We start from the raw sequence: 14,913 nt of genomic DNA on the forward strand, positions 1-14,913 counted from the left end.
CACTACCCTCTATGCTTATTACTGTGAACGTTTGGTAGTTTTTAAACATTTGAAGATATGGCATACAAGGAACGAGACTCAGCGCAACAACTCCATAAGGCTTTTTGCTGTTAGTGCAGTGTTATGCTCGGGATTTTAAATGCACAAGTCAGAAATATTCATGTATGCTTCCATTGTTTGAAGGCGGTGAATTTTTTTGGAGAATAGAGGGAATTGTCACTGTAATCAATAAACACGTGGGTAACTATTTCAGAAATAACATTTTGAGAAAAGGTGGTACCATTGCATTTTTCCCCCATATCTAAAAATTGTGTGCTGTATAATGAAAATGACCATAGATCCCATAGTCTTTTGCTTTCCTTTCCTTTATATTAGCCATAGTGTTGGGCAGACATAGCTTTTTGTCAGGCACTTATATAAATGACAGGTGATCTCGAGACCATATTTATCATTCCCATGAAACTTCTGAACTGGGCTATAGCGGTTGCATTGTCTTAAGAGGCTCCTACTGGAGTGGGACCCATTTTTCCCTGGTAGGACACAGCTTTTGCAGCATGCAACATTCAGCAATGCAGCGGTTTCTTGGGATCATCTGGACATTATGAAAGATATTTCCTAAATCAGCATGTTCATTTCCCCCCCCCATTCCTGGTAATTTTGAAGCCTTTGGGGGGTAAATTTGTAGAAGAACCCGAACTGCTCCATGAGCGGAGTCATCCCAGCAAGGAGGGAGCTTAGGGAAGTTTGTGACCCTTTATCCAATATGTGACTGACGCTGTGGAAGGTGTTAAGGACACATGACCACAAGCTGGCTCGTTATGCTGTTCCCTGGTTAACATCAGAAATGTTTTCTGCAGGAACCAAAGGCCCTGGAGGGTAGTAAAAAGAAATCCCCAACATTTTAGCAATGCAGGCAACGCGTTCTCTTTCTTTGTGGAGGTTTCATGTACGTGGACCCTCTTTCGCCACAGGAGGAAGCTCAGAGACTGCTCTAGCCTGTTTGGAGAGGCCTAGAAGGCAAAGGATATGAAATATCAAAATGACAGTCCTAGCCTTTGGTGTGGTGGTAGGGATAATAGCTTTTGCTGCTTAACCCTTCAGCTTGTGTGATTTAAAGCATGACTAAACCAAGTTTTAAAAACAAAACGAAAATGCCCGAAATGAGAGTAAGGAATAATTTTGCATTAGTTCTAGGCAATTAATAGCATAGCGGGTATATTTTCCAACCACATCTTTAGGTGACCAACTCCCATCGACTACCAGACTCTGAACATTTTTCTTGTTTGGTCTCTACATTTCCAATTTGCATAACCACAATTTATGAGAAGTTATACTGTATAGTGGTGGTAGGCGAGACAAATTCCTTGAGATACCATCTACTCTAAGGGAACCTGGTGATAGGCCATGCTGTTGGAAAGGAATATTTTTCTGAAATATATTCTGCCTTTGTAATCGAGTCGTGTATAAGTAAGGGTATTTGAGTAGAGGAAGTGTGCTAGAAATGGCAAAGCTACCGCAAGAAAATATTATAAAACAGCATTAGTTATGTATGCAGACTTCCTGCTATTACCTGTACAGATGTTAAATAAAATTCTTGCCCTAACTTCATGGAGGCAGTAATGCATGGCTCTGCTTTTCCTCTGGTGGTAACAAAACTGAGACTTTTCACTTTCTCTTTTACAGAACCCAAAAACAAAAGAGCAGATAGAAATCCTGTTACAGAATGGGAAGGATAAAGAGCTGCGGGATCGTCTCTGTTGCAGGCTGACATTTGGGACTGCTGGCCTTCGCTCTGCTATGGGAGCAGGCTTTTGCTACATTAATGACCTTACAGTGATCCAGTCAACACAGGTAACTGCTGGGTAGCAGCAACCAGGCAGACTTCATTGTTTCATAATCATCATTCTCATCCTTTAAAATGATGCCTTTGGCTCTGAAATTCAAACATATTTACAAGTTACATAAGAATGGTTTCACTTGTCTCTTTAAAATAACTTCCTGAACGCCCTGTGGTGACCATTCAACAGCAACATGCTGCAACAGTACAAAATGTTTTGGGGCAGGAAGTGAAATGTATTTATTCAGTTAAACCTGCACAGAGGAATGTAATGACCTGAACTGGATTTCGGCCCACAGTTGAAGCCAGAGAGCTGATGCCTTTAGACTGTTAATTTCAGGGCATTCGTGTCATTGTAAAAATCTTTCCTTGTTTTATCAGAGCAACCAAATGATCAAGGAGCTAAAAGGAGCGACTTATGGGGAGCAGTTACAAGACGTAAATATGGCTTTGCCCTAAAGACTGTTGAGGGATCTGAACACTAGCAAGAAAGACTGTCCAAGTTGATATAATTTGGTGTATAAAGAGAGATTAGGAAAAAGCTAGGGTGAATTTCTGAACCAAGAGATGTCTTAGCTTTTGGATTAGGCTTCCTTGAAATGGTTGAGCCTGAAATGAAGTATATGAAGAAAGTACTTTCAGGGAGATGGACTGGATAACAACATACATCTCATTCATCTCTGGCATTGGTAATGAAAGTAAGATTCATTTTCAGTGTACTGTGTTTTACTGAATGTTACTGCTTTGATTCAGAGATGTTGATATGCTGTTTGGGCGTGTACAGAGATAACTTCACCTACCATAAATCCAACAGCTTGCCTCAAAGTAGTTTTCTGTGTGGGGCCAGCTGTTATCTCCAAAAATGTTCTTAGAGCTTTTTTTTAAAATCAAGCCCCGGAGCCTTTTGCACGGTATTTCTTGGAAAGTTAGAAGTTTTAGTGTTGAAACCTGAGAAACATTTTTTCACTTCATTGATCATAAACATCTCACCAGTGTCCATTTGGACATGAACCTTATTTGTCAGACTTTGGCTTGAAAATTTTACCCGCAGAGGTCTTTCATATTGCCTCTTTGAGGGAGCACAGTGTCGACTAACAAATCTGATATGGTACCACACAAATATCTGGGCCAGTCAGTTTGTTGTGGACAAATATATAACCTTCTGCCTGCCTGCTTTCCGCTCTCTGTTGGGGTTTGGAAGTGGGCAGAGGATTGAAAATAACAACGTTCATGCTCTCCTACCCCTTCAGAAAGCGGTGAGGGAGGCGGGAAGTTTAGTGCTTTCTTCTCGTTACAAGCAGAAATCTGGAAATACGGAGTTGTAGCATATGAGCACATACACAGATAGTCCAAAAAAGTAGTTGTTAATTACTGTTAGTAATAAGTAACTAGTACTAGTACATTACTAGTAGTTACTAATAGTAAGTTACTACTAGTAAGCTGACTATTTTGCAGTAGCAGAAGGCTACTTTTATTAGGCAGACCTTTGCTTCTATGCAGCACTTTATTTAGTACATTTATATACTGTCTTGTCAGTGAATGTTCAGTTTTTCGGCTCGTTAAATGACTCTGCAGAACAGGTTTCGGTGGATTTGTTATTAACCAAAATTACTCCATGCACTTTCTTGAAGGGCGTGGAGGGATTGGATGAGGGACGACTGTGGGTCATTTAAAAACAAAATCAAGGTTTGTAGTTTTACTTTGAGTGCCTTTTTTTTCTTTGACAAAAGTATCTGTTGGACTGTTAATTCTCAAAAGCAAGTTGATAAAATACTTACTCTTACTGAAATTATAGAATGGATCAGTTCCAAACATGAGCGCAACGTGTGCTTTAGTGTGGTGAACTCGGGTCTGGTTATGTAAAGTGGGAATCTGGTTCTTGACATTGACCTTGTCATTCAAGAGCCTTCTGCAAGTCACTTCTCCCTTTTACTTGCTTTTTTTAAGTCTCTAAAATGTAGGTGATAAAACAATGGTATTATTTGGCTTAATCAGCTTGTATGACGCTGATAGAGTGCATAATGGGCATGTCCTACGTATGCAATTAATGCACAGCAATAAACTCCAGTATGTATTATGCCAGAGTTTATTGATCCCAGGTGCCACATGCGAACGTGTGCTTAGGACAGGCAGCATGTTGAGCTGGGTCGGTGCAGTCCTGGCTGGCACAGGGCCCCAGGGTGTCAGCCTCCCAGCCCTGGACTGCTCTGAGCCGACTCGGTGTGCTGCAGAGGAGCTGGCTGGGGCACAGGGGTGCTTCAGTGCAGGCTCAGCCTGCTGCATAGCCCCGCACTGAAGCACCCTCGTGCCCTAGCCAGACCCATCAGCATCTACATGTGTGGTGCTGCGGTAGAATAGTGCTTGCATTTATAAGTACTAACCTACTACGGAGTTAATTAGTTTACCTTGCCCTAATAGCATTGCACTTGTAGATGCTGAGACATTTACTGCAGAGCAAATTAAGCAAGTCTGCAGTAAATGTCTTCTGTAGACGTGCCCGCAGTGCTTTATTTTCACGCCTACATGGAAGTCGTTGCAATTTGGTGGCTCAAGACTAACACAGCAAGAATTCTAGCACTTGGGGTAACTCTCCATTGCTGAGTAACAGAAGATAAACATTCATTATATCATTTTATCCAACTCTGTATTGAATGCTTGTGGGAGACCTGGGCAGAATCTCCTAAAATCACTGTAGTGAAAACAAACTTGAGCCAGCGTTTTTAGCTTTTTCTTGAAAAGTCATGTAATATTTAATTTGTCTTATTAATGTGCTGCTAAACAAGATTTAAAGAGTATTCGGTTGAAAGCCCTTCTGAAGATTGATGCACTATAGCAGGGGGGTACGTGTACCCCCGGGGGTACTTGAGAAGGCCCTAGGGGGTCCATGTGGGCAGGCAGAGATGGAGCACTGCCACGCACCATCCCATGCAGGCACCGCCCTCCCAGGTGGACACGAGGGGCAGGGGAAGCTCACATATGGTGACTGCCACCACTCCGCATGCGGCTTCCCCCCCATCCCCCTCACTCCATGTCTGGCTCTGCCCCCCTCCACTCCACATCCAGCTGCTGGGGGTGCTCTGTGTTCGGCCTCCAGGGCTACACTGACCCAAAAAGGTCGAAAACCCCTGCACTATAGAGTGAAATGTTGCACCTTCCCTTCCCTAGTACAGTGACACTAACAGGAATGCAGTGCTTTGAGCTGGTGCTGTAGAGATCTCGGCTAGCATCAATCATCTTTGCTAAATTGCTGTCAGTAGAGCGATGACACTATACCAGCTGGGGCTCTGTACCTAGGATTTTATTTAGCTTCTTTCTGTTGCACGTGTATCTGCAGAATAAAGAGATAACTTCTCCCTCCTGTCCCCCCTTCCCCCCAGAAAAGGAAATGGAGGCAAATGGAGATTAAAGGACAGGGGAAGCATAGTAAATATGTCAAGAGAGTATCACCTACTTGTCTGCGAGAGTGTTTCTATATAGAGCAAATTCCACTTGGGCTTTAATGTCTGATTTTATTCATAGAATCATAGACCATGAGGGTTGAAGGGACCTCAGGAGGACACATCTAGTCTAACCCCCTGCTCCAAGCAGGACCATCCCCAACTACATCATCCCAGACAAGGCTTTGTCTAGCTTGGTCTTCAAAACTTTCAAGGATGGAGGTGCCACCACCTCTCTGGGTAGCCTGCTCCAGTGCTTCACCACCCTCCTCTTGAGAGAGTTGTTCCTAACATCCGACCTAAACATCCCTTGCTGCAACTGGAGCCCATTGCTCCTTGTTCTGTCAAGGACAGAATTGGTATGATGCCATCCACCTAAAAGGAGTTTCAGGTCTCAGTGAGAGGTGTTTGCATAAAAGAAGCATGGCTAGAGGGTAAAGCACTCTTCCTTGTGTTTCCTGAAGTCTGTATCTCTGTCCCACTGTGATAGGACTTGATATTTGTCACTGATGATGTGCTGGAAAAGTACATTCTGACCGAAGGAGCAGAACAGGGTCAGAGTATATTACTTGAGCTATAAAATCGAGGAAAAATTGTCGTATATGCTTGAAAAGCTTGGCGTTGTAGCTTGCTTGCAAGGGAAGGGTGCTACTGCATAGCCTTTTTCTTGTTTGCTTGGTGGGTCAGAAGGCAGGACCTTTTATAGGCCTGTCATTTTAATAACTAGCATGCTCTTTTTTCTTACTTTTATTCCAATATGACTCTTGATTACCGTTTCGACCCGCAGCGCTAGAAACCACTCCTTTATACCATGTGAAAGCTGCATGCAGTCCCAGCTTTCCAGTGTCATAGGGCATTAGTGTTTAACTCCAGTTGTCTGTGACAATCCTGGGTAAGCTTTTTGAGAGAATTATCCTGGCGCATGTCCATGAAGGGCAGCAGGGGAGGTTAGGCTTAGGGGCAATCAACACAGGTTCATTCGAGGCAGGTCCTGTCAGACCAACCTGGTGGCCTTCTATGACCAGGTCACCAAATCCTTAGACGCAGGGTTAGCAGTGGACATAGTCTATTTCTGGACTTCAGGAAAGTCTTTGACAGCGTCTCTCACCCCATTCTTATTAAAAAACTGGGGGACTGTGGTGTCGACACCTACACAGTCAGATGGGTCACTTACTGGCTGGAGGGCTGCACCTAGCGAGTGGTGGTGGACAGGCCATTTTCAACCTGGAGGGCTGTGGGCAGTGGGGTCCCCCAGGGCTTGGTCCTCGGACCCGCACTGTTCAACATCTTCATCAGCAACTTGGACAGGGGGTAAAAAGCACCCTGTTCAAATTTACTGATGACACTAAGATGTGGGGGGATGTGGGCATGCTGGAAGGGAGGAACAGGCTGCAATTGGACCTAGACAGGTTACAGGGGTGGGCGGATGAGAACAGGATGGGTTTCAACACTGACAAGTGCAAGGTGCTGCACCTGGGGAGGAAGAACCAGCAGCAGACTTACAGGCTGGGGAACCCCCTTCTCGCCAGTGCAGAGGCAGAAAAGGATCTTGGAGACACTATTGATGTCAAAATGAACATGGGCCGACAGTGTGGGGACGCGGCCAGGAAGGCCAACCGTACCTTGTCATGCATCCACAGATGCATCTCGAGCAGGTCCAAGGAGGTGATCTTCCCCCTCTACGCGGCACTGGTCAGGCCGCAGTTGGAGTACTGCGTCCAGTTCTGGGCACCGCACTTCAGGAGGGATGCGGACAGCATCGATAGGATCCAGAGGAGGCCACCCACATGGTCAGGGGGCAGCACGGCAGGCCGTACGAGGAGAGGCTACGGGACCTGAACCTGTTCAACTTCCACAAGAGGAGGCTGAGGGAGGATCTGGTGGCTGTCTACAAACTTACCAGGGGGGACCAGCAGGCATTGGGGGAGTCCCTGTTCCCCCGAGCACTACTGGGGGTAACAAGGAACAATGGCCATAAGTTGACGGAGAGTAGATTCAGGCTAGACATCAGGAGGCGCGACTTCACTGTCAGGGCGGCTAGGATCTGGAACCAACTTCCAAGAGAAGTGGTGCTGGCTCCTACCCTGCGGGTCTTTAAGAGAAGGTTACATGAACACCTTCCCAGGGTCGTTTGACCCCAGTGCTCTTTCCTGCCATGGCAGGGGGTCAGACTTGATGATCTGTCAAGGTCCCTTCTGACCCTACCAACTATGAAACTACTAGGACAAATTGGCTCCTGTGATCTTGTTGAAATGAAGTGTGAAAGAAGCCAACCCATTTCAGAAGATTCAAACAGAATAACCTGAAACAGTGAGGTTGAGAATACTGTGTTCAATGAGCCTAAGTGCTTTCCAGGATCTGAAAACATTTTTTTTTACACATTGCTCACTGTGTTTTAATCGCTCTTGACTGTGTCTACACAAGACACTGACCACGCAGTTGTTACTGTGTACGCAGGTACCAAATGACTGCTCAGTCACCAGTGTTGCGCAGTAGCATCCCCAAATGGCTTCTTGATGATGCTGACTGCACATCGGATCACACTGTACGTCGTACAACGGTACTGTGCAGTAATAACAAGCTACTGTGCAGTCAGCATCTCGTGTAGACGCGGCCTTGTGAAGCTCTTTGCACAGCGTCAGCCCACGCAGCGCCTGAACAATGGTAATTAGTCTGGTCTAGCCCTCCATCATCAGCGCTGGTGTTGTTATACAAGTGATAGGAACAGTAGAAAGATTCAAGGACAAAGACTAGTGCCTTTAAGGTCTAAGTAAACGTCTTGTTAAGGCAAGGGAAGTTAAATAATAGCTGCTTGACTCTTTGACCCGTACAAGCTGTTATTGTGGAGCTGTTCACGCTCAGAAGGCCTGAAACTTGCATGCTGCCTTTGTGTTTTGAGTCCGCCGAAAGCGTGAGTGAGCTCGGATTGGCTGTCGGGAAGGGAGAAGTTTAATTTTTCTTGGCAGGAAGTGAGAAGCGTTGTTTTGGTCACCAGGGGATTGACCTGCGTTTGCCCAGTATCATGGGTTTTGTAGGAACGAAGTCATTGATATTTCTTCTGGAAAGAATCCATGTTGTGGCTGTTTATCAGAGGTGTAGCCTGCTGCGAAAAAGCAGCCTCTGGGAACCAGATTAAGACTTCTTTCTGCAGCAAAAAACCTTTCTGCCTTAGTCTCTGTGTTGAAGACTTCAGTCTTCCTGCTTCAGGATTTTAATCACATTAGAAATAAGGCTTGGTGGGAGCATTTTAATGAGTAACCTTGTCTTGCTAAATTGCGTTTATCCACTGTGGGAATAAAGCAGTTTCTTTAAATGGTGTTTGAGGTCGTTCAAATCTGTTTCCTTTAAATACACCTTAAGTATAGTGGGTTTCAGTACACGTCGTTCTTGCGGTTATCTGGAGGTCACGCAAGAGCAGGAGATGTGCTAGACACCCCAAATTACTGTTGACCGTCTCAGAGATTGGGGCGGGGGGAGCCCAGAACTTCTTCCTGAAATGAAGTATTTTCAGTTAGCTGAGTCAGTATGAATATGTGGTTAGCATGTTGCTGAAATGCAGAGCGACAAAGCACTGTGGCCGATAGGAACCATAGCAAAGCATATTGTGTGTGTGGCTAAACATTTGAAGAACTTGATATTTAGCAAACTGCTTGCAGGGACAGTTACCATCTGCATGGCTCTTAGGCCCCTAATGTGGATTGAAGCCTTTACACACTGCCATAATACAGTTGAAGGGATTTTTTTCTCTCTCTCTCTCTCTCTCTCTCTCTCTCTCTCTCTCTCTTTTTTTTTTTTTTTTTTCTGTTGCACTCTCTCCTGTTCTCTTCCCGTCCATGAAATCCTTTCTCTGCTCATGGAGGGTCAAAAAGAACTGATGGAGGGAGTGAGCAACCAGGTGATGCCTAGGGGAATGGAAAAGTAAGCAAGGCACAGGAAATAAATACAATCATTTGTTTGCAAATGTCTAGTTGGTCTAATACAACATAACTTCTCGTTCACGAGTTTTGATTGCAGGGCATAAGAAGGTCTTCTGCCTTCTTGAAGGACGGAAGCATCAGAAATGGTGCATGCTGTAGCCCGGCAGACCTGCTGGAAATGTACATTAGTTTCCTGACTTTCCTGTCCCAATATAGAATGCTGCAGCAACATGAAAAAACGCGGTAGCATTAAAATAACACAGAGTACGAGCTTTTCTGTTCATTGTGATAAACTGGTACAGATAGGAACTCACGGTAGTAATGAAGATGGTGATAAAAATGAAATATGCTGAGTTTGAAGACTTCAGTATAGAAGTAATGGCCAAACTTGAAGGTAATAAGATGTATTATGGGAGAACCTAGATGGAGGTATCTAAGCAGGGAAGTCACATCCAGCAGAAATGTCAATTTTACAGCCTTTAAATACCCAATGAAGCAAAGGTTTCTGTCCAAGAAGGGAGCAGGCTGGAGATGGAGTGATCAGTGGCCTTGAAAGTCCATGTTACTTCTGAATAGCGAACTTTCCTTAAATGTATGATGGAGACTTAGCACCTGTCTCTTCTCCAGAGGAAGAGTCATTACTCTGTTACATGTATTGTAGCTGGAAGCAGTGTTGAAAGGACGATTTATTTCAGGTCGGAAGTGAGAAGTAGTATGTCTCCTGTTCAGCAGATTGTGCTATGAAAGCCTGAGTTGAGTGAGCTCTTTATTTAACAAATGGAGTTTGTTTTTTATGATTTGCGTTATGGCATATTTGAAGGGTGGGTTGAAAACAATGTTCTCATCCTCCAGATCGCACTCAAAAGATTTACCAGCAGTAACTTTGCATTCATGCTTTTTAGCCACCGAAGTCATAGTATTATTTCTTCCTGCCGACTAGATTCTTGTGAGTATTTGCAACTGAGAACACTCTAGGAATAGAAAGAAATGCAAAACTCTAAAACTCTTGGTTCAGAGATGATTCCTATTATTATTTTATTAAGAAGGATCATTATATTTGATTAATTATATTAATTAATATGTATTGGGAATAAAAATGCGCTTATACTGTGAATAACCCCGAAACATTGTTTGAACAGATATTTATGCGTGGTTTATCCAACTCTAGCAAAGTTGGAGCATCTTATTTCTACTGTTGTGGCATTTGTGTGCACTTTAAAGTGCCTAACTGCATGGTTTCTCTTCTTTTTCTGCAGGGGATATACAAATATCTCGAGAGGTGTTTTTCAGACTTCAAGCAGAGAGGCTTTGTTGTTGGATACGATACACGAGGTCAGGTGACCAGCAACTGCAGCAGTAAGAAGTATGAGTATTGATTACATTTAAAAGACTAGCAATTCAGTTGTGGTTGAGACGTTTCTTTTAATTTTTTTCCAGACAAATGAGGATATAGCTATAGATCAGGAATTGAGCATACTGCTTATTTTGATTTCAGTATTGCCGATGATTGCCCATCACAAACCAGCGGCCCCTTATGCAAGTTGCTACTTTGTGCGAGAGGATTGGAGTGTGAACGCAAATTCAGACTGCCATGCCCATCGCTTGAGTAATGAAAGTCGGTTGCGAATGTGGCTGGATAGAATATTAGTACAGGCAGTCCTCGACTTGCAATGCTTCGAGTTACAACGTTTCACACTTACAACGTTTATAAATTGACACCTGTTTCAACTTTGAGGTCAGTTTTGACTTACAACGCTTGATCCGGTGTGACACTATGCTAGCGAACAAGTTTGTTATGTTACCCATCTCCCTGGAGAACATCTGTCCAAACTTCCTTGGACGCTTTCTTTAAGAAAGCAGACAAGGCTCCAGAAAAACCTGCAGCCAAGACTCCTGAGAGTAACTCCAGCCAAGAACCCTTCAAAAAGTCCAACCAAGAGCCCTTCAAAAAGTCCAGCAAAGTCACCTCAAAGAAGTCCTTCCAAATCAATATGATTGCTGTTTACAATATAAATACATCAGTGTAGCTATGCTACTCATCTATAATTGATCCAATACAAAATTGTGGAGTATTTTTGGTGAAAATAGGGTGTCAGGCCTCAGTTCAGGAACCAGTCTCCCATTTATAACATTGTTTCTCATGAGAAAATTGGTTCTGAGTTGCAACGTTTTGACTTAAGACGCGGTTTTCAGGAACCAATTGTGTTGTAAGTCCAAGGACTGCCTGTATAAAAATTATGACGTGATTTTGACCATACTACCATTCTTACTTAAATTGCCACTCAAGGAAGCAAATCCTCTGTTAGCACACAACAGCTAAATATTTTAGTACCTCTCGCACTGTACGTTATCCACCCGATACATGAACAGAGTAAACTTATATTGCAGAATCTTGAAGCCATATACCCTGTTTGTTTGCTGAATAGTCCAATTCTGTGAATTTCCCAGTAAGTTTTAATTACCAAGCTGCATATATTTCTTTGGCTATAAATATTTGGTCTGAAGCTGTAGCTTCCATTTCAGTTTAATTTAAGGGGTTTTTGGATTAAAGGTCTCCTCTAACCCAAAGCGAAAGATTATTTTGACTGTTCTCTGTACTGATTGTAAAGCAAATGACATGATGTGAGTATCCAGCCCTTGCAGCTGTTTTGAGACAGATTGCAAGAAGACTGCACGCTGTCTTGTTAAAGTATTATTGATCTGCTTTATGAGAATCTTCTAAAACTGCTGAACAAGACTATGTAAACCGCCAGGTTTGCTCTGTTCAATGCCTACATGTGTTTTTTATCGTCTTAAAATCTTTTCTTGTAGGAGTTTAGCATTTTTAAAAGGGAAAATGTATCCAGAAGCTCAACTCTGTGTTTTTCCAATTAGCAGTAGTTCGTAGTTAATCAGGTGATTTGACCTTTTGTCTTTGTACTATTAAACTAAAATCAGTCAGTCTTCATGGAGGCACTTCAGTATAACAGAATAGGGAAATTGCTCCCTCGGAGCCTAAGTTGTAATTATAGGCATGCATAATAAGTGAAAGTGGTAAGCAATGGAAGGTAATGGAATAAAAGTGAAATGGAGATGATATTACTATCGAATGGGGGCTTAGGTTTGTTAGGTGGGTTTCTTCAAAGTGTTGCTATTTGCTTTATGTTCCACAGATTGAATCAAAGCTAAACATGTGGATAGTTCTGTTTTAATGAATGTTGTGTTTATACATTGTAACAGGCACTAATGAATAAAGAAGAATTAGAGACTTGCATCCCTGGAAAACAGTTCTGTCCATAGCAAGATGATCTAAATTAAACCTACATTTATATTGTAGCAATTTCCTTAATCATAAGTCTCCTGTTTTGGAGAGAAGCAGGAAAAGAATGTCTTTGAAGTTCAGCTTTTGAAGAGTATTGTGGGGAATAAGGTTAACTGATTTTTTTTTTTTTTTTTTTTTGTGTGTGTGTTCCTTTTTAATAGACTTGCAAAACTCACCGCAGCAGTCCTGCTTGCTAAAGATGTTCCAGTGTACTTGTTTTCAACTTATGTCCCTACACCTTTTGTGGTAAGTTTTGTTCAATCATACAGCTGGTGTTTTTCAGACATTTAGACCTTCCACATTAAATAAAAGTATTTATTCTTATCAGAAAGCTGGAATTTAAATGGCACAATAGAGGACATTTGGAAAGCTCGGTTCCTTAGGAAGACTTTAAAAATCATAGGGCTCAATCCTTCTCTCTATCTAGTATTTAAAAACCAAAGTACATTTCTTAATTTTTTCTCTGGAGTATCTACATAAATTATATTGCTGAGAGCAAAATTTGGTCTGTAGTAAGTACTAAGCGACCTGTATTCCATCTGTGGTTTTTGCCTTGCAAATAATTACAAATATAGGTAGTCCTGGTCAGTTCAGAAGGAATATGCACGTGGAAACATTTGAAGGATTAGGCTTCTCTGCATTCTGGATGGTGATTTTTTTTAAAATTTTTTTTTTTTCTCCAGCTATATAACTTTAAATCGATTTCTAATTGTAGTTGTTAGTAGGTGTTTCTTCGCAGTCTTTCATGGATACAGTATGGATATAGATTCCTTGATAGCTGCTCCATTATTTTTAAGTCCTCTAATATATGCACAATTTAAGTGGAGGGTTTTCTTTTTCGTAAGCCATTGAAGAGCTGTATGCCTGGGAATACTTTTTAAAAAATCTCTTTTAGCTATTCTGGAAATACGGTAACATGCCCATAATCCAGTGGAGTAGTAATATTCAGAACATTTTTGCTTCAAAGTCATTGCCATAACAGAACACAAAAAGGGTTCTGTGTGTTCTCATGTGGCATCTTTGAATTCAGTTGGTGAAATTTAAGAACGCACATTAATTCCCTCTCTAACTAGATGAGATATTACTATTTTGACACCTTAATTGTACTTATGTCGGCACCATAGTAGTTGAGTAAATTTATATTGCTGTTTTCTTTCAGCCCTATGCTGTTCAGCAGCTCAAAGCTGTTGCTGGCGTAATGATTACAGCATCCCATAACCGTAAAGAAGATAATGGATATAAGGTAAGCTTTGGGCACTTATTTGGTAACTTTTGTCAGATAAGCTAGATCCTTGGTAAATATATTTATCACCCAGATGCTCAGCATTTGGCCCTTTATAAAAGCTAATTTTTACAGACGTACTCCAGAAGCAGCCATTTGTATATCTAGAAGGGAGGAGAAAGTAACATTTAAATAAAACTTTCTGTCCTGCTGGCTTCTGGATTGTACCTACAATTTAGTCTTTTTAAGAATAAAAACAAAGAAGTTATGAAGTCCACTGGGTGTCTGGAGTACAGTCCATTTACTGATACCATTCATTAAGAGACTAGTCAATAGCTGAAGTAATTCTGAGACCCCAATTTAAAGAACATTTGTTTCCCAAGCTGGTAGCCTAAGGCTGAATTTAGGGAGATTTTTCTACTTTTTATAGAGAGCTTTTGGTTTCCGAATCTATATTTATGAGTGCATAAAAAGGGTACTTGTTTAAAACCAAGCCTGCAATTGGAGTTGCACTGAACCAAACTATGCTCTGCATAAAACCAGAGGGCTTCATTTGTCATTTTTTGCTAACTTGAAGCCCTGTAACCTGCCACAATATCAAATGTGGATATTAAGCTGGCTCGTTGGTCTAGGGGTATGACCCTTGCTTAGGGTGCAAGAGGGCCCGAGTTCAAATACAGAGTAGGGGGTTGGACTTGAAGATTGACTTAGGTTCCTTCTGACCCTGCTTCTATGAATCTACGTTCTATTAATTTCCTCTTTTGTAATTCTTTATAGGCACTTGTCCAGTGTGAGAGTTGGAACCAAACTAAACATTTAAAAATAAGCTTTCTAAAAAGAACATCTCTGATGTTTGAGAGGTGGTACTCTTTCACTGTAGAACTGTTTAAAAGTAGTGTGAACTTTGCATATGAAATTGATGTTTTCTAGGGCTATCAAGTAATCTCTGTTAATATATGCGATTAATATGTTAAGTGGTTCTTGCATTTAATTTTTTAACTCATTAATTGCACACGTGGTTTTGGAGTCTGCACTGGGGCTCTGCTCTGTCGCCGTCATTGCTGCCTCCAGGTCTCGCAGCGGGGCAGCAGTGACAGTGCAGAGGACTGCAGGGCAGCCTGTGCATGGACTCCAAGCTGCTGTAGCAGGAAGTGGGGGGGGGGGGGGGGGACACAGACAGACACATGAGCAGCCACAGT

General features: G+C 42.3%; 1 protein-coding gene across 1 annotated transcript in view; it reads left to right on the forward strand.

Moving 5' to 3' along the window:
* PGM2L1 (phosphoglucomutase 2 like 1) overlaps positions 1 to 14,913 on the forward strand; it is a 54,776-nt gene that overhangs the window by 18,962 nt on the left and 20,901 nt on the right. Inside the window, exons 2-5 of the mRNA XM_014607447.3 lie at positions 1,684 to 1,851; positions 10,448 to 10,554; positions 12,654 to 12,738; positions 13,652 to 13,735. Of these exons, the coding sequence (XP_014462933.1) occupies positions 1,684 to 1,851; positions 10,448 to 10,554; positions 12,654 to 12,738; positions 13,652 to 13,735 (444 nt within the window). The remainder of the gene's footprint in view (positions 1 to 1,683; positions 1,852 to 10,447; positions 10,555 to 12,653; positions 12,739 to 13,651; positions 13,736 to 14,913) is intronic.

The sequence above is a fragment of the Alligator mississippiensis genome, chromosome 1, assembly GCF_030867095.1.
Source record: "Alligator mississippiensis isolate rAllMis1 chromosome 1, rAllMis1, whole genome shotgun sequence".
In the NCBI taxonomy this organism is placed as follows: Eukaryota; Metazoa; Chordata; order Crocodylia; family Alligatoridae; genus Alligator; species Alligator mississippiensis.